Source organism: Onychostoma macrolepis, chromosome 05 (assembly GCF_012432095.1).
Source record: "Onychostoma macrolepis isolate SWU-2019 chromosome 05, ASM1243209v1, whole genome shotgun sequence".
Classification (NCBI taxonomy): domain Eukaryota; kingdom Metazoa; phylum Chordata; class Actinopteri; order Cypriniformes; family Cyprinidae; genus Onychostoma; species Onychostoma macrolepis.
The window spans coordinates 31686016-31710553 of NC_081159.1; the positions used below are offsets into that span (position 1 = coordinate 31686016).

Sequence of the window (24538 nt, forward strand, 5' to 3'; positions counted from 1 at the left end):
CGCGTACGAGGTATCTAGTGTTTATATATATATCTATGGAGCGGACGTCCACGAAGACGTCCTCCGGACATTCACGAGGGCGTTCACAGGACGTGCAGCGGCTATTCGGGACGTTTAGGGGACTTTCACTTTAAGTCCTCTGAATGTCATTTTATTTTACTTTTAGGCTAATCAAAGACAACAGACACGTATGGAACAAAATACGTTTATTTTAATTGAACAATTGTAAAGTTGCAGTACTCTTTCCGTGTATGTGTGTGTGTCTGGTTGTCAGCTGTGGGGTTAGTCCGATGGCAATTATTCCCGTTGTCTTATAACCTAAAATAACAAAATGAACACATTCAGTAGTGTTATGATTGATTTAATATGTCTAGGACTACCATTTATCCACTGAAAAAAGATTTGTAAAGTTGTTGTTGTCAATTTGGATTTAGACCAAGCGGTCCGAAATTTAGTGCACATATGAGGATAGGCTGTCCCAAATGGGCTTTTTGCTCATAGGCGTCTCAGTGTGTATTTTTACCATATGGAAATTCAATATTTAAGTTCAATATCTGTCAATATTATTTACGTTTAATCATTTCAGCTTTACAGGCTAATGTTAGCTTCGAAGGTGTTCACATAAGGAGATGTAACATTAGACAACGGACAACTTCAGCAAACGTTTAAAAAGGTAAACTTTTCATAAAATGTAAGCATTACGAGATACACATTGGTTACAGTAGCTAATGTCTACAAATATAAAAGTATAAATACCTTTTCGGCCGACGAAAGCTAAAACTCAAGGCCGTGTCTGAGGAAATCACCAGGCGAACCGTTAACTGTCACTATGCAGCTGAGCGTTGCCATGCATACATGCAGTGTGCCCTAAAGTGATGTAATTTGATCATATGCTCTTTTGATCGACACTTGCTTGTAGCCTGTCTCCCAAAGCGGCTATATTTTTTTTTTTTGAGCTGCACGTGGTATAGCAGTCTTAAATGCAATAACTAAAATAATAATTTTCCTAAATAACTTTTCTTGTCGGCTTACCAACAATTTAATATGTAAATGTAAATAATTTATTTATTTTTTTTACCTGTTTTATTTTCCACTTTCTTTTCTTCATGTTTTCCTTGGCTGCATTCATCACTCTATAACATTCTTTTAGAGCTCCTGGGATGCATCCTTATTTTCTTCATGCATGGGGAATGCATAAACCTAATTGTAGCCTATGTTCTATTATATTATTGAAGGGTATCATGATTTTGATGTTTAAATAGTTTTTGGTTAACCCTGAGGTTGCGTCATTTTGACGGACAGGGTCGTAAAAATTCCATCATAATCTATTATTACTATTACTTGTATTTTTTGTGACAGCGGAGGCCACTAAAAACAACAAAATATGCTAGGGCTGGGTAAAAAAAAAAGAAATTTCTCGATTTTAATAGCTTCTCGTTTTTATGAACCAATATTGATTCTTAAATCCCAATCGTTTCTGTTTTCAGTTGATGAATGAACCGTATAGTGCACCTCCCATCCTATAAATCACAATAGGCTAAGCTTTGTGCGTTGTTACTTTTGATATGAAACAAAGTCCAGATTTCAAATTCTGTCCAATACCGTTTTGGTGCTCTTTTATGTGGCGTGATAGATCCCTGTCTAGACACCTCAGATCAAGCGAAGCGGCAGTGCATGTGAACTGATCATCTCTTTCGCTTTACTACTAGTGGGTACTTGCCAGTGTGTAATCAAACACATTGCAAAAGACTTGTGACAGTTTTATTTTTGTTCTGGAGGCTGATGATCCCGCGCTCTGTTGTCACACTGGAGCGCACTCACCACTAACTGGACAGGGGTGGGAATTAGTTTGCTGATTCTTACCTTATTTAAACTTCGTGTCATTTATTTGATTTGACATCAATGTGTATGCTGTGCCTCCAAGCTTTCTTATTCATTTTGCTAATAAACATTTTACATTTCTTATTTATTTGGTTCCACAGTGTTTACTATTTTCAGTGTTGTATACCTATTTAAACTTTGTGTACGTTATTTGTTATTTTATATAAAGCATAACCTATAGCATGGTGCATTTTTATTTGTTTTGTTAATAAAAGATCTATGATTTATATATAGGTTGAGTGAGTTTGACGTTGTATTTTGTTATTGCTTGAATTGCATTCCAGCAACTGATGCTGAATTGCCGCTTATTCAAAAGTGAAAGTAAAATGTGCATGCCACTTTTACAACCTATTTAAAAGCGAAGGAAAGCAAGACAAAGAGGGAAACCCCCTACCCTCCCCCCGGCGGGAAAATTTCCTTACTGTCACAACCCTACCCCCTAACTGAGATTCTAACTTTGGATTTTAAAGGTGACCTATTTTGCCCCTTTTTATAAGATGTAAAATAAGTCTCTGATGTCCCCAGAGTGTGTATGTGAAGATTTAGCTCAAAATAGCTGACAGATAATTTTTTATAGTTTGCTACAATTGCCACTTTTAAGGTATGAGCCAAAACACACCGTTTTTGTGTTAGGCCCTTTAAATGCAAATGAGCTGATGCTCCCGGCCCCCTTTTCAGAAGGGGGCAGAGCATTAAGAGCCAGCAAAACAGGACAATCTCACACACTGAAAATGTCAGAAACTCTCAGTAGCAGTGTTCAGCCTTATATGTTCGAACCGGAGTCGGCTTAAAAGTCAGTCATCTGATTGTACTTAGCAACCACCCAGAGCACCTTAGCAAACCACATAGCAACAACTTAGCAACAACTCCAAGTACCATAGCAACCACCCTAGCAACCACCTCAAGTGCCCTAGCAACCGCAAATCAAAACCCTAGCAACCACCTCAGGTACCCTAGCAACCGCATAGCAACACTTTAGTAACCACCCCTATCTATCTATCTATCTATCTATCTGTCTGTCTGTCTGTCTGTCTGTCTGTCTGTCTATCTATCTATCATATTTAAGCTTTGGAACGCTTTAAACTTCAAACAATTTCAGACTGAACACCATCAAACTTAAAACTTTTCAAACTTTTTCAAACATTCTGGTCCGGCTTTACCACCACAATAAACGAAGCAGATTTATTTTCACCTTTGCTCATATTTACCAAGGGTGCCAATATTAGTGGAGGGTAGTGGAGGATACATAAATGATCACAAATGTAATTTAATTTAACTTAGTCCATTTCAAATATTTTTCTTTAAAATATTTATTGTTCATTTTATATTTATCACAAGGGAGAGTCAAACATGACTAAAATATGTTATTAATATATAGATGCTGATGCGTAAAGACACTGACACATTTTAAAATAGACCAAAAAAGCAAAATAATTTTTTTAAGACCCTAATTTAAAGGAAAAAATCCAAATTAAATATTCTGCTTATACAGTACTTTGTAGATATGCACAACATTGCAGAAATATTTTCCAACATAGTAATACCCTTTTGTTTATCATAAAATGGAGTTCATTTTAAATATATTTTATAAGAATCACACATAAAATGGTAACACTTTACAAAAATGTGTCATTTGTTAACATTAGTTAATGTATTAACTAACATGAACAAACAATGAGCAATGCATTTATTACACTATTTATTAATCTTTGTTAATGTTAGTTAATGAAAATACAGTTGTTCATTGTTTATTCATGTTAGTTCACAGTGCATTAACTAATGTTAACAAACACAACTTGTGATTTTAATAATGCATTATTAAATGCTGAAATTAACATTGAGATTAATAAATGCTGTAGAGGTATTGTTCATTCTTAGTTCATGATTACTAATGTTGTTAACGAATTAACCTTATTGTAAAGTGTTACCCATAAAATAATGTTTGTGAATGCACAGGAAAAAATCCATTACAATAACATTATCTCTTACCTTAAAGGGATAGTTCACTTAAATATAATTGTTAACTATATTACTACTTGTAAAAGTGTTTTGAGGTAGTAACATAGTGTTGTGCAAGGAACTGCATGAATATGATATTTTATTGATCCACTTTATTGATTACTGGTTTTAATGCCTCTAGTGTTCATTTCAGCTGGAAACTACAGCAAACTGTATGTATAGTAGTGATGTGCAGATGCTAAAACATCACCCGAATCCGCAGCTTCAAATAAATTATCCACCCGCCTGCACCTATATTTTTGTCTGATTTAGATAACTGCACCCGATCGTTTGTACAGTCATGAAAAACCTGGAAAAGTCATGGACTTTTAAAACAGCAATTTCCAGGCCTGGAAAGTTTTGGAAAAATAAATAAACCCAGAAAGTTTTGGAAAAGACATGGAAATCTATTTTATCTATCTCTGTATAATAGAATTATGTTTAATCAGGTCCTGAATTTCGGATTACTCATTCCCGCAGCTTTCGACTTTAATATGAGGGAAATTCCTGCAAAACATTTATTCAATATAGCGTGTAGGTTAGATGAGTAAACAAATCCACACAAACCATCAGATCAAATTAGTCTCATGAAAACAGCGTGAGTGATTCAGCTGTACCGCGTTCCTTTCTCTTTGACCTTCTCTGCACATCGGTGCATCTAGAGCTGCTGCACGCTGCGATACAAGACTTTAGCTCGTGTTTCGGTAGTTGACAGAATTGTCAATTGCCTAATCGGTCATTGTTGCATCGTCACAAAAATGTATTATTTTCAAGCAAAGCTTGTTGCGCTTAAGTGGCCAAATACACAAAAAAAGATGTCAAAATGGTCATCCTGGCGAGTATCCTCATAAGCACTGTTGGTTTTGTCTTAAGTTAATGTAAACAGTTGCAAAAGAAAACGCATTTGTATCAGTATTGGATCCGTGAAATAGGTCTTGTGACAGCAGCCTAATAAAGCTGTGCCATCTGTCATTAATGTTAATCAAATAACAAAAGACAGAGAAAATCCCTCACTGCTCCTGACTAAATAATGTGTTGAATAATTTTAATACGTTAATTTACAGTTTATTGAATTTCTGTAGCATATTTAAAACACATTCATATGTTAGAAAAATGTAGTTAATATATGCATCATTAATGATTTATCCTATCCACCCACCCGCAAATAATCAGAATGCATTTTTTTTTATTACCCTACCTGTGGATTATCTGCAGCGCCCGTGGATATAACCTCCATCCGCGCATCACTAATGTATAGATACATTTTTGGAGTTTTGCAAAAATTTAGGTAGAGGCACTTTTTTTTAAGTTTATGTTAGAATTTTCGGTGAATTATCCCTTGAAGCCAGATGTTATTCATTATTCTGCCCTATAACGTACTATGTGTAATGTAAATAAAACAAACTATCTGCAATTTAAAAAAAACTAAATTATTTGAATTTGTTTAAATGATGAACACCCAGTACTATAGCTCTATATCTAAGATAAAAAATAATCTGTAGCCTCTAAGGCACTCTGAAATGGAAAAAAGGCAAAGGTCTTACATGGAAGATATGGAAAAACATTTGCGTGTACAGACATAGAAAGTGGAAAAAAGAAAGATAATAGGGAGATTTAACAAAAGTTTTGGATGCATGAGGATTTGAGATTCAGCGAGTCTTCAAATATCTTCATCCAGATGTGCTCACCTCAACTGTAAGAAAAGAACAGAAAACTTTAGTATAGAGTAATATATATATAAATGTGTTTTTTTTGTTTGTTTGTTTTTTCACAAGTTTCCACTGTTTAAGTCTTTTGGCAGACCAAAAATACACAATAACAGAAAAGAAAAGAAAAATAGAAAATATTTATTACTTATTGAGTGTGCATTCATGTTGGCCATATATGTGTGTTGTGTATCTTTCTTTCTTTTATTATTTATTTATTATTTAATAATTTATTCATGTAATTTTAATAACATTGTATATTTTATATGATTTTTCTTTTGTAGTGCTTTTTATGTCATTTACTTTTCTGTTGTTTCAAGGAATATTTGTGTTCACAAGGTAAAGATAAGAGAATGGCTTCATTTCAGTTTTTATTGTCATAGGACAATGTTGTGAAGCAGTAATTTTCCATAGTTTTTTTTTTCTTTGGTATAATAATACTTGTTGAATTTGTGCTGGTCAGACAAAGTACAGAATGGAATCCAGTTCAGGCAAAGTTCAGATGAAGTCTAAGTGAAGTAGGAATGAAGTACAGTAGTAAGTCTGAGCACTGAAACATTCACAGCTAAAATAATACACAGCTAACATAATACATTTTTTGCCTCTTGCTTCACACTATTTCATGGCTACCTCTGTGTAAACCTCTCAGGCTGATATAAGGTTTTTTTTTTTTAGCTAATACAGTTTTGTTATCTGATTATAAGATAAGACTTGTTAACTGGTTTTGTGTGTCAGACAAAAATTTTGGAATAACAAAGTTTTGTGTGTTATGTGTGGTATTACCTGTGTCTCCCCTGGCTATCAGTGTTGGGCAGTATCAGCTCTACAGAAGCTGTTAATTGGTATATGTTGCAGTGGCTAATTAATATTTTTGAAGCAATAAAGCTTCTAAATGGCAAAACTGTCTCTGTGTGTGTGTGAGTGAGAGAACAAGAAGAAGAGCGTACTTTCCACAGATAATACATTTTTGGAAATTTAAAAAAAGAAAAAAAAGTCTTAGTTGTTTTGACATGGTGAGCTATGTGGCCGTGATTGGAAGTGTAATGCACATAAATGACCAACAAATCTGGAACTCCTTCATAAATGTACAAGTATATAGAAAATTAAACAAAGTAGAATGCCTGTAATGATTCTATACATGGCTTTGCTTGTTGCAAAATGACTATTAAAGATAATTAATTTTTATAGAATTTTATAGTATAGCCATAAAAGACATACTAATCATGTTAGCAGCGACATCTCACTGTAACATGTGAAAAGACCTCAAAGTCAATAAGTGACTGTAAACAGATGGAAAAGAGTGCAACATTTACAAAAAAAGTGTTACCATGCTTTTGGGTGGAATGTTGGGTTTTTGTGTAAGAGCTGGTTTCTTCATTAGAGTGGGTTTAGAGGGTTTGGGAGAAGACGGGGCAGCAGTCACATGTGGAGAGGCTCTCAGACCGTTGTCCTGAGCAAAGTGCTCTAGAGGGACACCTGCTATCTCATAGTGTTTCTTCCTGAGTTCACCCAAACGCAGACGTTCATTATCCAACATGGTTTCAAGCTCTAGAACCTTCACCTGGGAGAGGAAATAAAAACATAGGTTACATTATATGCACTATATCAAGATTACCCACAGAACTGCTTGGTTTCAGGAACTTCTTCAACAATAGCATTCACAAATGTGCCAAACTACTGAGGTGTAAGAGTTTCATACAGTTCATAAAGTTTCATACAAATATTTAAGAGTAAAATTCAAGTACTTTTGCAGCACTTTCAAGCAGTGGCAGCTGGTGATTCTTAAAAGCAGAGGAAATGTTCATTATAAACAGTGGTATTACTTAATGAAAAATATTAGCCCCTTTTCAATCGTTCCTAAATAAGGGAATCATGTATTATATGCTTCAGTCGGAATTACATCAAGGAAATCGCTCATATGGCCATAACAAAGGACTTTAATGTTATTCATTATAAATATGTTGGCTTAAAGCCAACAATCAGTTATACTATTAAGCTTATTATGTTGACAAAAATACTGGTAAACTCTGTGATGCCAATCATCTGAAATTTTTAAGAAGTGGATGGGCAATAGGGGTGTCAATCGTCACTGGTTTCACGATTCGATTACGCTTATGTCAACGATTCGATTTGATTCGATATCACGATGCGTCTTATCCTCAATTTTGAGTATTACGGCACAGGGCTACATTTTCATATTAAATTTATATCAAATTTATTTTGTGCATTTTTATTAAATTACATAAGCAGGCTACTTTTTAAAATAATTACAAATGAACTGTTAAGAACAACTGTTAAGAATTTAACCAACTAAATATAGCCTCAAAACATGCAAGAAAATATAAAGTAATAAAGGGGGGAAAAGACAAGTGATAAACAAAAAGTACTTTCAGTATCTGAAAGTGTTTTAAGTATACAAAAGTTTAAAGCCAATCATTGTTATGGGTTTTTCTTTTTTCCTCAGCATTATTGCTGTTTGTTTTGATTATTACTGATGACATCGTACACAGTTGCAGCTAGGGCTGCAACAAACGATTATTTTGATAATCGATTAATCTAACGATTATTAGACAGATTAATCGACTAATCGTCGATTATTTCACTGATTAATCAGTAGACTTTGATTATTCAGCTTTTGCAATTAGTTAAAATATTAAGTTATACATATTCTAACATAAAGGTCAATTCAGCTTTAGAAAAGCATATTATGTAATTACAATTATTATATAATTAATTGGTAACACTTTACAATAAGGTTCATTGGTTAACATTAGTTAACATGAACTAAGAATGAACAATACTTCTACAGCATTTATTAATCTTGGTTAATGTTAATTTCAGTATTTACTAATGCATTTATACAAATCACAAGTTGTGTTTTTTAACATTGGTAAATGCACTGTGAACTAACATGAACAAACAATGAATAACTATATTTTTATTAACCAACATTAGCAAAGATTAATACATGAATTTAATAAATGTATTGTTCATTGTTCATTCATGTTAATTAATACATTACAATAAGGTATCATTTGTTAAAGTGTTACCAATTCATTATACAAATAGATGTATTTGGCACACAAAATGAGATGACAGACAGAGACACTATCTCACCATTTAATTAGCTACATGGAAAAGTAACACATCATTCTGCCTAACATCTCCTTTTGTAAGTGATAAGAATCAAAATAAAGGTAATTGATGAGATGCTTTGGATAAACTATTTTATTCAAAACATAATGTCTTAAAATAGCCTACCGTATAGGGTTATGATAATGATTTCTGTAAAACAAACTATCACTTTAATTAAATATTTTTTCCCCACTAATAAAAACATTTTATCATTAGCTAGCTCCACACTGGAGAGCTGCTTTATTTCAGAAAATCAAGTTGTAATTCTAACTGAAAGTGACACTGACTCTGGGTTTTCATGTTTAATACCGTAAAGCTGCTTGATTTAAAGCTATCTATTGCATAAAGTACTATATAAATAAACATGATGTGAACGGACTTTACTTGAGTACTGAACTGCAGAGCTCATGCAAACATCCACATCGTTGTAATCAGATGCATTTTTAACTGCTGCTTTCACACTGCTGTCAGTTTTTGTTGTGTTTATTTTGTTACTGAGAGGAAAACGCGCAATATATATTTACATATTCATCAAACGGTTCGGGTGTGTCGTCTTCTCTTGAATTGCATCCAGGAGGGATGAATTACATTCTTGCGCCACACTGGTCGAAACCGCAGTATTGCAGGCTCTTACATTAGGTCATGTGAGATCAAACGGCTACTCGACAAGAAAAACAATTTTTTATCGTCGACGTTGTCGATAATGTCGACTAATCGTTTCAGCCCTAGTTGCAGCTTTAAAAGGCTGCATTCACACTAATGCACAGATCTAAATATGTTATAAAACATTTAGTAGGTGCCAGCCATCTATTTTTATGAGCTCATCTAAAGTGAGGACTATTTATACCTGGTAAAGCATTTACAAAGGGGATTTAAAGGCTCATTTATCTTTCAGGTAACACTTTATTTTAGGGTCTCTTAACTAGTTGCTTATTAGCATGCATATTACTAGAATATTAGCCATTTATTAGTAATAATTAAGCACATATCAATGCCTTATTCTACATGACCTTATTCTACATCCCTAATCCAACCCAATACCTAAATTTAACAACTACCTTACTAACTATTAATAAGCAGCAAATTAGGAATTTATTGAGGGAAAAGTCGTAGTTAATAGTGAACAAGTGTTCCTTGTTCTATAGTGTTACCATCTTCCAAACAGAAAAGTTAAACAAACACAACACAGAGGGATACAGAACACAGAAATATTTTTTCAAGATGCAAAAAATGAAACTGTACAACTGTACATTTGATAAAAAATGAAAAATAAACCTCTGCAATTTCATAGAAAAAATAAAATAAAATAAAAATTCAAGTGTACAGTTGTACACTTATTTATTTATTTTTTGCATCTTGAAATAAATATTTCTGAGTTCTGTATCCCTCTGTGTTGTGTTTATTTTTTTCTGTTCGGAAGATAACTGGGCCTTTAAATCTCCTTTGTAATAGATATGCTTATAAATCAAGAACAAGGCATTTATAACTGAATTTATAAACTGCTTAATAATGACTATTAATGTTGGGACAATGCTTTATAAAGGATGAACTGACTATTTACTAATGCTTACCTAATGATTTATAGCGTACAGCTATTATAAAGTGTTACCCAAATTGAATGTGATGTGACCACAGGGGGAAAAAAATCTAAACAAACCTGTGATTCCATTTCTTCTTTTTTGAGCTTAATTAGAGACATGCCAGAGAAGTCCATAGTGTCTTAATATGGAAATGAGAGAAAAAAAACAAAACAAAGCAATGTGAATAAATAGCATCACTATAAATTTCTTATTGAAGAAAAGCATGAGGAACCATGACCCAAAAGCCCCTGTAACATCACACTGACCCTTATCCTCGATCTGGTCCTGCCCGGTCTTGGTGGATCCCACCACATTAGCAGCCATCTCATTAACATGGCGTGAGGCCTGCTGAAGAACGCTGAGCTTCTTACTGCCACGGTCAGCTTTCACCTGTAAATGGAAAGGCAAAGATATGAAGCAAAAGAGAAAAAAAAAAAAAGAAAAAGGAAAAAGCATTTCATTAGTACTATGTACAAGAGGAAAAATGACAGATGAATTACTGCAGTCAGAAGAAAGTTATGTCAAGAGACACTGTTGTATGTGTGCATGTTTTTCAGACCCTGTATTATTATTATTACTATTTTTTTTTTTTTTAATTAATTAATTAATTAATTTAGTTAGTTAGGACAATTAATTCTTTTTGGGAAAAGAATATAGTTTTATAGTTATTTTGGCCCAACCCTGAAGCGAAACTTACTTGCTCTTTTTTTTGTGGTGATTGGGGTGTAGGGCTTTCGCAGTGAAGGAATTTCCCTTGCAGTAATTTTGAGCGGCTCAATAGCGCCATATGCGGTATTATCGCCACACAAACGCGCACGCACACACACACACACACACACACACACACACACACACACACACACATATATATATATATATATATATATATATATATATATATATATATATATATATTAGTGCTGTCAATCGATTAAAAATGTAATCTCGTTAAATCACAGTCATGTATGTGTATGTGACTCAGTCATGGACTGTCATGGACTGTGATTAATCATGATTAATCACAAATTTAAAATACTAGGATTTACCTGTAAATGTGTTGAAAAAGAAATGCATGACAAACTAGTTTAAGGAAACAGAACCTTTCACACTTCCGCCAGGTATGAGACATAATCATTATTATTCTTTTATCATTATTCTTTTGTTTTTTATTCAGCCATTATCATTATTTACCCAAATATTATCAAAAGTATTTCTAAATAAATACAACAAAACATTTTCTTGCGACCTTACATTAGGTATTATGACAAAATGCATTATAAAGAAGAATTGGACCTGTTCTGCAGGTGCATTAGAGCTAATATTAGCATCATGCTTCATAAGACAATTTATGAGATTAATAGTACACTTTTACTCAGAACTCCATCAAGTTCCATGGTTCACCACCATCGAGTATTTGTAATCATTTCCTTTTGCAATCATATGTGGAATTTGGTCATTTACTGTTGTTAAAATATGCTACATAGCCTTTTATATCACTGCACAAATTAGCATTTCAGATGTAGACATTCATCTCAAAATCACATACTAATATCTTTAACACTTTAGAATAGGGAATACTTATTCACTATTAACTATGACTTATCCCTCAATAAATTCCTAATTTGCTGCTTATTAATAGATAGTAAGGTAGTTGTTAAGTTTAGGTATTGGGTAGGATTATGGATGTAGAATAAGGTCATGTAGAATAAGGCATTAATATGTGCTTAATTAGTACTAATAAATGGCTAATATTTTAGTAATATGCATGCTAATAAGCAACTAAATAAAGTGTTACCCAAATATCCTATCGTAATCGTGTGTTTATTATCTTATATAATCTATTTGGCTGTTGTCAAGTTTATTTCTACTGTGTAAAAGCCTTAACATGTTTGCTCTGGCTGAAACTCACGTTGTTTGTGATGTTACAACCGCCTCTCCGTTCTTAAGTTGCCAGGTATACATTCCAAGTTTAATACATATTAGTAAAAGGATTTATTTAATTTTTATTTGTCTATATACACCTTGGTACATTATAAAAGTAGCCCAAAAAAAACGCAACCCACGGCTCTGTAATTTTTCCCGCGACTGTATTTTCAAAATAGCCCACTTGTGCCGCTACCCTGGCAACACTGGTTCACTGTACCCTTATTACACAATGATAGATAACCTTCCACGCTGCGATGACGGGAAGAAGTTGGGGTCAAACCTTATCAAACGATTAATTTGCGTAAAAAAATAATGTGTTAAAAATGTTTGATTAATCGCCTGCGTTTAATGAGTTAACATTGACACCCTTAATACATATCTTTTTGTGTGTATGTGTTACGATGTAACAAGGTCATATTCAGAAATCAAGGAAACCAAAACTAAACAGCATTGAAACAGGAAGTGAAGTAAACAGAAGAGAATGACAAAATAACAGTACACATAACAGCACATAAACCTGACAATAAGATTGTAAGGCTATTGTTAGCCTATATGTATAACAGTTAGTGCTGATCCTCGAATCTGACTGGACGTGAGAGTTTCAGTTGATATCTCACCTGTGCTTTCTAGACGGGCTGTTGGTGAGTGCAGTTTCATTATTACGCCACAAGGTGGTGGCAAGGGAATGTCTTTCAGTGAGTGTTTAAACCGTTCATTCAACTACACGTTCAAAAACGCTGATTCATTCAAAGAGAAACGTAATGAAACACTGTTGGAATAATTTTTAAAGGCCACTTTTAAAGGCTCAGCTGTCCAGAAATGCGTCAATGCTAATACAGAGATTTCGCTTTCCTTGGACATGACAACTTATTTTCACAAACACATGGCTCGGACTGAAGGATAGACACACGTAATCGCACATGCGCAGTCGATCTCTCTCTCATTCGCTGTCTGTTTAGGCTTGTTAAGTGCAAATCTACGGAGCCAAATCAGCATGGTAAAAATGTTTATTATTACTTACTTAAATATTTAGTACACATGTACGAAATGAGAAGGGCATAACCTTACGAAAAAAGAAAACACTCAAATATCGCGGTTGCTGCAGTTGTCGCATTCCATTGCGGTTATGCTTGTCAGTAGTGCGGTATTGCGATATTGCGGCTATTGCGACAGCCCTACTGGGGTGTACAATATACATATATATTTAAAAGAGAGAGAGAGAGAGAGAGAGACAAGAAAGGGAGAAAACCTGAATGAACAGAATTGAACATTTAAAATGTCCATTAACCGGTTAATAATGTTATTTTTTCGTTACATTTATTATTTAAATTTTGCAGTCAACCAATCACGAATTCAAGTAGTACGGCTAACTGTGCGTTCACACCGCCGCCGGCGAGAGCATCAAAATTCGCTCTGGCCGCCCTGCCAACGACGCTGTAGAAAGATCCGTTGACGCTCTGACGATCGAACGTTTAGTCTTGTATTTAAAGGAGCCGAAAAGGAAACAAGCATGTTGATCTTGTGCAGACTGACCACAAGTAGGGTATAAATTAACCTCATGAAATATTTTAATTGTGAAAGTAAGAAATTGATCGATGGAAATAACTTTATTATAGTTGCATGTTTGCTAAAGAAATAAACCTATAAAAGCCATTTGTGTGGTGTGTTTTTTGTGTTCGTGGTTAAGTGATAGTCTAAATGCAATTGGTCAAATCGGTGTTGTTTTGAGCAAATGAATTGCATTCCCGCTGAAAAACAAGCGTTCTAGCGTGAAAATGCTTAGGAACTAATGTAGTCGGAACCAAAGTTTACAGGACTGCGTTCTCTGGACTCCTCTCAAGCGGAGGACTTCTACATTCCGATTGGTTGCCGCCCAACTGCGTCATAGCTCATTACCATAAAGTTGACCTGACTTCAACTCTCCTCGACGCCCTCACCGTCCAAGACGCGCCGCGTCTTATTTTACAGTTCCCTTTCAGTCAGTCACTTTGAGTCACGTCAGTGACCGACGAATTGGGATCTCACTTAGAGAGACCAATCCACTTCGAGTGTAAACTAAACGAGCCAATGCACATTGGCATGCGACTGATCGCAGCGCGTGTATAATTAGGCAGCAGGTGCAACGCATACTCAGCTTTTTGCTTCGGAGCCCAGCGATCACATCGTTTTGCTCCTGACTACACTACTGAGAGAAGGAGGCTGAACGAGTTCAGCGCACTCTTTGGAGCTCTTGGTGTTGGCGGTACAGGGCGTCAGCGGTGGTGGTTTCCTGTGTCGAGTGCACTACCCCCTGTTTGTGCTGCAGGCAGCCATCTCCCCTGTGCACTTCAGCACACTAAAATAGCTTTTTTCCCTAAAAAGACTAAGGCACTGAGGGACCTGCATGAGGGTGGTCACGATCTGGAAGTTCTGAAAGAGCTCTGAACCGCAACTGACCTCGCGCTCCAAGCGACAAAGGTCACCGCGAGTTCTCTGGGTCATGCGATGTCCAGGAGCGCCACCATCTGGCTGTGTCTGGTCGACATGAGGGACGCTGACAAAGTTTGGTTCCTAAAGTCCCCAGTGTCCCAGACCAGCCTCTTCGGCGATGCAGTCGAGAGCTTTGCCCAGCTGTTCTCAGCTGCAAAGGAGCAGACTGAGGTGATCCGACATGTCCTGCCCCGGCAGGCAACTGCTGCCTCCACCCGTCCCACCGGCTGCACCGCCCCTGCTCGTCGCCGAGGGCGGCCCCCTGCGTCCTCCCCAATCCTGTGCTGCATCCGCCTCCAGCCAAGCAGCGCCGTGGAGCTGGGCGTAGGTCCCCTTCAAACCTGGCGGTAAGCAGAATAGCAAGAGGCCCTGGGTTGGGCGACCAAGAGAGGGAGGGAACTGCTCTTCGGGAGATGTTGAACACACCTCTCCTGGAGGAGGGTGAGGTGGAGGATCTTTTGTTTCCAAAAATCTCGACATTAGAGCAGTTTTCTCTATTTCTGGGTCCCAGGTGGACACGGAGAGTCGCGGACCGACCAACTCATCCTACTCTGTCGCCAGCAGGCAGCAAAGGGCGGTTCGAGAGCGTCGTCAAAGGTCCTACTCACATACCCTCTGCTCAACCGTGGAACCAGGTAAGCATTGCACCGCACATGTAGAACCCTCTTCGGTCCACCTACGAGCTGCCCAAGCTGGGTCCCTGTGTTCCACCTTGCTGCCCCTTACTGTGGGTACGTCTGTGTTTCCGCTTGTCCCGCTTGTACGTTATCTGGGTGCCTGGCTAGCGCTACCCAACCCGTCTTGCTGGCTCCTGTGGACCATCAGACTCGGCTATGCGATTCAGTTCGCCCGGCATCCCCCCAAGTTCAAGGGCATCCACTTCACATCAGAGATAGCACAAATGCTCAGTCCTACTGGCAAAGGATACGATAGAGCCGGTCCCTAAATTTGATATGAAGACGGGGTTTTACAGCCCTTACTTCATTGTACCCAAGAAGGGCGGTGGATTTCAACCAATCTTGGACCTGCGTGTCTTAAACCGGGCCCTTCACAAGCTACCCTTCAAGTTGCTTATACAGAAATGCATCTTCGGATGTATCCGTCCCTGAGATTGGTTTGCAGCGATGGACCTTAAGGACGCGTACTTTCATGTTTCAATCCTTCCGCGCCACAGACCATTCTTGCAGTTTGCGTTCGAAGGACGAGCATTTCAGTACAAGGTCCTGCCCTTCGGGCTGTCCCTGTCGCCCCTTGTCTTCACGAAAGTTGCGGAGGCAGCCCTTGTTCCCCTGAAAGAGCATGGCATCCGCATTCTCAACTACTGCCTGAATATGTTCAAGAGCAGGACGGCGGTCCCACTGAAACAGTTTCAGAGGCTCCTGGGGCATATGGCAGCTGCAGCGGCAGTCACGCCACTGGGGCTGCTTCATATGAGACCGCTTCAACACTGGCTCCATGGCCGAGTCCCGAGGTGGGCGTGGCAACGTGGCACTCACTGGGTCCAAGTCACACCGGCCTGCCACCAAACCTTCACCTCATGAAGGAATGCAGGAATGCCCCTGGAACAGGTCTCCAGGCATGCTGTGGTTTACACGGATGCCTCTACCACCGGCTGAGCGGCCACATACGATGGGCATGCAGTGTCGGGGGTTTGGACGGGCCCCCAACTGCACTGGTACATCACCTGCCTAGAGTTGTTAGCAATACGCCTTGCCTTGAACCGTCTCAGAGGGCGCTTACGGGGCAAGCACGTGCTGGCATGCACCATAAACACACACCATGTTCAATTTTGTCTTAATTATTGCCACATTAAATTTTAGTTTTACTTTTCTTTGTTTGTGCTTAAACTAACAGAAAACATCAGCTTTGCTGTTATGTTGGTGTTGCTAATAATTTCCACTCTTATCAAATTTGTGTTTGAAATGAATTTCGTTTTGTGAGGACAACTGTTGAGGAAAAATAATAGAACCCCATTTTAAAGTCCACATGAACCGGAAGTTACTGCTGACATTATTTCAGTGTAGTGATGTATTTCCAGCTGAAAAGAAATATTGAATAGAGGGCGAGGTTTTATTTTAGCACTCCTCCTCCCCATCTCTAACTAATGGCTGAAGGGGCGTGGTTCGCCCAAGCCATCAATCTGACGTCATCAGAGAAGAAATGCCATTCCACAGCAGAAACAGATGATCAGATTTTGATTAAAGATTACCAGGACAAACTATTTTTTTTTTTTCAGAGGATTACCTTGCACGGATTAATTGTTCACCTTAAAGATGGGGTAAGCGATTTCTGGTAGCCAATGTTGATATTTGAAATCACCTAAACAAACACGCCCCTACCCCAAAAGGGTCTCGCCGCTATTTTGATAGTTCCGCCCCACACATACGTAGCCTATGCAACGATTAGTTCTGTGAAACAAAGCAAAACCAATGTTACACCGTGTCTACACCGGACGCAAGTGGTGCGGCTAAATACTATAGAAGTCATTATAATAAGTGAAGCTGTCTACACTGGATGCTGTGCGACGCGACAAATCTCCGACAGAAAACTGTTGTCGCGTTCCGTTTATGACGTGCTGACACAAATTTCAAATGGTTTTTTTTTACGGCTGCTTTGTCGCGTCCAGTGTAGGCAGACTTTAGCTGTTGCGGTGCGTCCAGTGTAGACACTGTGTTACTCACCTATCGAGAAGAAACAAAGCAACCTCGGTGTCCGATCACAGGCCTTGTGCTCTGTGAGTTCTCTCCAGCGCTAGAAAGCTGGTCCAATATTTACACGGGTCCTACTTCTTGCCTTATCGTTCCGCAGACATTTCCTGTTTTGTTTTTTATTCGCCATCTCTATCTTTCTGTCGTCGCTCGGCTCGGCTCATGTCCGTCCTGTGCATTGATGAGCGCTCTCTCCTCCACATCACGAGTAGACACACCCCTTACTGCTGATAGGCTACAAGTTTGTTTTGGTACTCGGCCCCAACTCAGTTTTCTAAAGCGTTTTTGAAAAATTACATACCCCACCTTTAACACTAACAATGTGCAATTACAAAATTAATATTGAAAATTTTGATTATATGCAGGACTTTAAGTTGGACATTCTGGTGGTGGTAGTAAGAATGATAAATGCATGTTGTTGTCATATAGCCTAGTAGCCATATGACCCTGTAGCCCAAGTCTGGTTGCCCACTGAAGCTAAGCAGGGTTTAGCCTGGTCAGTATCTGGATGGGAGACCTCCTGGGAAAACCAGGTTGCTGTTGGAAGAGGTGTTAGTGAGACCAGCAGGGGGGTGCTCATCCTGCGGTGACGGGGACACTATACTGTAAAAAGCATTGTCCTTCGGATGAGACGTTAAACTGAGGTCCTGACTCTCTGTGGTCATTAGAAAAATCCCAGGATATCTTTCGAAAAGAGTAGGGGTGTAACCCTGGCATCCTGGCCAAATTTGCCCATTGGCCTCTGATCATCATGGACTCCTAATCATCCCCATATACTGATTGGCTTCATCACTGTCTCCTCTCCACCAATAAGCTGGTGTGTGGTGGACGTTCTGGCGCAATATGGCTGCCATCGCATCATCCAGGTGGATGAGGAGATTCCCCCTTTTCTATGTAAAGCGCTTTGAGTGCCTAGAAAAGCGCTATATAAATGTAACAAATTATTATTATAATTATTAGTAATGTCTTGAATAAAATATGCCTATTTTTCGATATTTCTCTTTCTTTTTGGCATTATCGCCTAGACACATTTCATGATGATAAGTTTAATTTCCTTGATTATTGTAGCATTGTATTAAAAATTGTAGTCAAGCTATAACATATTTGATATTTATCATGTATTACTATAATCGTGCAGGGATTTTCTGAGCAAAAACGTTAAGGTCTTTTTTTTTTTTTTTTTTCTGGTAACCTACTAGTTTGGAGGTCTCTTTTGGCCCATTTTTAACTAAATAAAAATAACTGCTTTAGCCTATTTATTTAGAAGTTTTTGTATTTTTGTATTTTAATTTTAATTTTATTAACCCTCTGGGGTCTGAGGGTGTTTTGGGGCCCTGGAGAAGTTTTGATATGCCCTGACATTTGTGTTTTTTTTTCAGTATCTTAAAAAATATATATTAATGGCTAAAGTCTGATAACACTGTATTCAGCACAAACTGGGCTAGAATATGTGATATGTGAGCAGCATGAAAGTACATGTTTGTGTTTTTGAGAAAATGTTTATGCGTGGTTAGTGAAAAAAAAAAAAATTTTAAGTCACTGAAATAAGGCTATAAAACACATACAAAATATTTGTTCACAAGACTTTTGAGAACTGGATGTGGTAGCCTAGAGTTTTTGCTACAAAATGATGTGATTATTTATTATCCTGTTCACTCGTTCACAGAAAACAATATATTGATTTAACATTTGTAAAACCTGTTTTGTGATAGAATGCCCTTATGCGAGGGAGTGACAATGGCCATGAATATTTAGTGATTCACACCTAAGAGACAAAAGGCCTCCCATAATGGGCCATCAATATGAATGTGACTAAGGCAGGGAAGAAAGAGTGGAACCTGTTCATCGAGTGGTGGTGTTCTTCTCACCAAGAACCACCCCAGAGATGCCCGATCAGAGTCGTGCTTTCCTATTTGCAGCAAGGGTTGGAGCAAATGCTGTCTCCCTCCACCATTAAAGTCTGTTGCTGCGATTGCTGCTAACCACGACCCCATGGAAGGGAAGTCGGTAGGGAAGCATGACCTGGTCATCAGGTTCCTTAGGGGGGCAAGAAGGTTGAATCCTCTTTGGCCTCCCTCTATACCCTCCTGGGACCTGTCTCTAGTGCTCAGAGCACTACAGCAGGGTCCATTTGAGCCCTTGCAGTCAGTCGAGCTAAAGTTTCTTTCAATGAAAACTCTGCTACTGATTGCATTGGCCTCCATCAAGAGGGTAGGGGACCTGCACACATTTTTCGGTCTACGAATCGTGCCCATAGTTTGGGCCGTCTGACTCCCAGGTAATACCGAGGCCCCAGCCAAGAGGCGCCCAAGGTTCCCACTACTCCCTTCAGGGATCAGGTGGTGAACCTGCAAGCGCTGCCCCTGGAGGAGGCAGACCCAGCCTTAGCTTTGCTTTGTCCCGTCTGAGCTTTGAGATGGTACGTAGACCGGACACAAAGCTTCAGGACCTCAGATCAGCTCTTTGTCTGTTTCGGAGGCCGGCAGAAGGGGAATGCCGTATCTAAGCAGAGGATGGCCCACTGGATAGTGGATGCCATCACACTGGCTTATCAGGCACAGGGTGTGCCCTGCCCGTTCAGGTGAAATGGCATAATAAAACTGTACTTTATTATTGTTATAGGCAAAGAAAAAAAGTTTAAAAAATAAAGTTATTAACTGGTATTTTTTCTACAGAAACCGGTTTCAGAACGATAATAATACAGAGGAACGCAGGAACAGAAAGTTAACATCAATAAAGATAATGTGCCTCATTCATGAAACATTTGTAAATATAGGAGTAAATTCTGAGTAATTTGTGCGTAAAACTGACCTTCCCGAACACTCTCCTCCGGATTCACAAACGCATCGTAAATGTCTGATTTGATAGTTAAACGTGTGCATGTTAATGAATTCCAATCATTCGTAAATAGGGTGCTCATCCACACTCATTCAAGATTAGTATAATCCCCACCTATGAATTACAGCTACGCAAATTGCGTGTCCAGGAACGCAGTGGAATATTCTGGAATCCTTTCTCAGGTATGGCTCCAGTACATTGCATAAATGCAAAAAAGACTAATAGGCCATATGCCTAACAATAAATATTCAATAACGTGTGCCCACCAAAGTGTTTTTAGCCACCTGAAAAAAAGTCTTCTTAAAACGGCCAGCTGGTGGCGCTTGAAAATGCTTTGGTGGCACAGCATTTTTCCAGCTGAGACGCTTTGGTTGCTATGATGTGGAATATCCACAGCAGTAACGTATTACAAGTATCTCATTTTGAAGAATATTACTGAATATAAAAATGCAGTAACCAGCAATATTAACTTCTCTATTGTTGTTCAGTTGTTGTACAAATAGGATGATTTGTCGGTGTAGTAGGCTATTTGTCCCGCCCCTCCTCCATTGATTAGATGACTGGGTAAAATGTGACAGTGACAAGCGCTGTGTTTAACCCAAAGCTAAACAGTTTATAGACTCTCAACCATGAAAAAAATAAAATAAATAAATAAATAAAACATAGAAAATGAACTTGTAAAATATTATGATGGCAGTGCCTCAAAATTCAGTGTCATCAGTTTGCCAAAAAGAACACAGAACGTTTTAGGCATGTTTTACACATGGTACGGAGCAGGTGTACATTTCTTTCGTACCAACTAACATTTCGAAAATAAGAACTCTTTCATGAATCTGAAAATTTACGTCTGAACGGATTTACGAACGATTTACACAAAAATTCGTTCTGCTCGTGTTTCATGAATGAGGCCCAATATGTGGATGAAAAGCATCTTTTAAAAAAAATAATGGTGCAGCTCCAATGTACACTTTATTTATTTATATAAATTTACAATTATTTTGTAATTATTTTGTATGATGATAATTTTTCCAGTAATATGTCATCACAGTGTGTAAAAAGACTCGGTTAAACAACACTGCCAAAATTACTGATGCACGGTGGAAGCTGCAAGAATTCACAATTTGAATTTTGGCAGAATTCGATTACAAAATCCAAATGATTGAACTAGTTTAAACCAATCAAGAGTTCAACTTAACTTATGTTAATGGGTAATGAGATCAGATTAGTGGCTACTTACGAATCTTTATTTACATCTCCATATGAAACCACCATTCTATACAGCACTTAAGGTGGAAAACAACAAAACAATATACTGTACATGAACATGTTAGAGAGATTTTCAGTTCACAAAGAATTTGCTCCCTTTCAGTTTATGAGTTGACATCTGAAATTAATTAAACATACCCCATAGGAAATCTAAATTGAAATGACAGAAAGAGGAATTTACTGATTTGTAATTCATAGCTCATTATATTTTGGTATAAAAGTGAAACCTTGGAGGCTGCAACAAGCTGTGCAGTACTAGCAGCAATCTCGTGAGAGCAGACGATCAACTCCTCATACTTCCCAGTGTGCAACACCACTTTATCAGCAGAATCACTGTTAAAAAGGGAAAGCACAGATTCATTAATAAAAATAAAAACAAAAATACCCATTGTAAAACACCTCCTGTCTGTCTGTCTGTCTGTCTGGAAGTGACTAAAACATATTGGTTCAGTTATTGATTATTAAGTTATGATCCTCAACAAAGACAACACATATCAAATACTGTACTTAATGCAAATGTCCAGATATCATAATGAAGAATGAAATTCTTGTTTGGGCCACCTTGGCATAAACTTTTACCCCCTTTTGCCCCTCAAAAAAAATCTCAAATCCTCTCTCAAAGTTCTGTGGTCCAACCAACATGGTGGGAGAAAATAAAAACTGTTTGAGGACAGTGGACAACCAAGGACAACTAGGACTAAGGACAACTAACTAACTAAATTATATATACTAAACTATATATAAAGTATACAGTCATGGCCAAAAATATCGGCACCCTTGGTAAATATGATCAAAGAAGGCTGTGAAAATTAATCTGCATTGTTAATCCTTTTGATTTTTTATTTAAAAAATTCACAAAAATCTAACCTTTCATTGGATAATAAGATTTAAAATGGGGGGTGGGGGGTGGGGGGGAATATCATTATGAAATAAATGTTTTTTTCTCTAATACACATTGGCCACAATTAACGGCACCCTTTTATTCAATACTTTTTGAAACCTCCATTTGCCAGTTTAACAGCTTTAAATTTTCTCCTATAGTGCCTGATGAGGTTAGAGAACACCTGACAAGAGATCAGAGACCATTCCTTTATCCAGAATCACTCCAGACCCTTTAGATTCCCAGCTCCATGTTGGTGCTTCTTCTCTTCAGTTCACCCCACTCATTTTCTGTAGGGTTCAGGTCAGAGGACTGGAATGGCCATAGCAGAGCTTGGTTTTGTGCTCAGTGACCCATTTGTGTGTTGTTTTTGAGGTTTGTGTTTTTTTATTATTTTACGGTTGGAAGATCCAAACATGGCCCATTATATGATTTCTAACAGAGTCAGTCACTTATTTATTTTTTATCTGTTGGTATTTGATAGAATCCATGATGCCATATGTCTAAACAAGATGTCCAGGACCTCCAGCAGAAATATAGGCCCACAACATCAAAAATACAGCAGTATATTTCATTGTACACATGGGGTACTTTTTATCCCTGTGTTCACCAAACCCATCTTGAGTGTTTGCTGCTAAAAAGCTCATTTTTTTGTTTCATCTCACCATAGAAGCCAGTCCCAATTGAAGTTCCAGTTGTGTATGATAACTGAATATGCTGGAGTTTGTTTTTGGATGAGCTAGGAGAATTTTTCTTGAAACCCTCCCAAACAACATGTGGTGATGTGTTTTCTTTAAGGTTTTCTGATCCTGAGACTCAACTATTTTCTGCAATTCTCCAGCTGTGGTCCTTGCAGAGTCTTTAGCCACTCAAACTCTCCTTCTCACCATGCATTAGGATGATATAGACACACGTCCTCTTCCAGGTTTCGTAACATTTTATGTTGATTGGAAATTCTTAATTATTGCCCTGATGGTGGAAATGGGAATTTTCACTGCTCTAGCTCTTTTCTTAAAGCCACTTCACTAATTTGTGAAGCTCAATTATCTTTTGCTGCACATCAGAAATATATTCTTTGGTTTTTCTCATTGTGATGGATGATTAAGGGAATTTGGGCTTTGTTTTCCCTCCTATTTATATTTCTGTGAATCAGGAAGCCATGGCTGGATAATTTCATGTTCATAATCACCCTGGAGTGCTCAAAATTGTGAATATGAATGGGAATATACTTCAGAGATATTTTACTCATAAGAATTTCTAGGGGTACCAATAATTGTGTCCAATGTGTATTAGAGAAACACATTTATTTCATAATGATATTTCTTCCCATTTTAATTTCTTATTATCCAATGAAAGGTTAGATTTTTGTGAAGATCAAAAGGATTAAAAATGCAGATTAATTTTCACAGCCTTCTTTGATCATATTTACCAAGGGTGCAGATATTTTTGGCCATGACTGTATATATATATATATATATATATTAAGTTTTTTTTGCAACCTTCTAATAAATGGTTATGGTAATTTCACAATTCTTAAATTTCAATGTTGATGCCACAGCAAACTACTAGACCAACTAATAAAAAGCTCAAACATTAATAAAGCCAAGTAAATGTCTACAGGCAGCCCCTTTTCTCAACTCCTGTCAATAAGGTCCTGAAATATTAGATAATTTGACCTTTTTATTACAAGAGAAGTTAGTTTAATGTCATGTGGTGCATCAAATCCCCAAAAATATAATGACAAATGAACAATTAATGATATTAGATAGATATTAAAAAACAAACAAAAACAAATAAACAAAGATCTGGACAAAGACCTACTTGTGGGATTGTTATGGGGTCTGAGGTCATTTTGGTTGTTCACGTATGCACGTTATATCAGCCTGAGATAGCTTGACGTTCTTAAACTACTGTAGGTGTTCAAATGGCCTGAAATGATGGATCCCTGAAATAATGTTTTATTCAGGTGGCTGAAACATCTGCCCAATAGAGAATGGTTCTGCTCAGCAAGAAAAAAATGGTAGTGTTGTTGCTATAGCAGCACTGTTTAACTGGTATTTGTGTTAACTACAAAACTTTTGCAAAACCACCCAGGTTTTTTGTTTTGTTTGTTTTTTTTGTTTAAGCATAGTGGCCATCTTTAGGGCACAT

At 37.6% G+C, this 24538-nt stretch overlaps 1 protein-coding gene across 2 annotated transcripts in view; it reads right to left on the minus strand.

The window, feature by feature from the left end:
• Nucleotides 1–3175: 3175 nt before the first annotated feature.
• The window catches only part of hip1rb (huntingtin interacting protein 1 related b), a 112691-nt gene continuing 91328 nt past the window's right edge, over nucleotides 3176–24538 (minus strand). The window contains exons 28-32 of one of the 2 annotated variants that reach the window (XM_058774995.1): nucleotides 21735–21840; nucleotides 10567–10690; nucleotides 10378–10439; nucleotides 6913–7146; nucleotides 3176–5572 (exon numbers count right to left, since the gene is read on the minus strand). In XM_058774995.1, the coding sequence (XP_058630978.1) occupies nucleotides 5564–5572; nucleotides 6913–7146; nucleotides 10378–10439; nucleotides 10567–10690; nucleotides 21735–21840 (535 nt within the window). In that variant the 3' untranslated portion in view covers nucleotides 3176–5563. Of the gene's footprint in view, nucleotides 5573–6912; nucleotides 7147–10377; nucleotides 10440–10566; nucleotides 10691–21734; nucleotides 21841–24538 lie in introns of those variants that run through there. The other variant, XM_058774996.1, reaches the window with a different exon arrangement.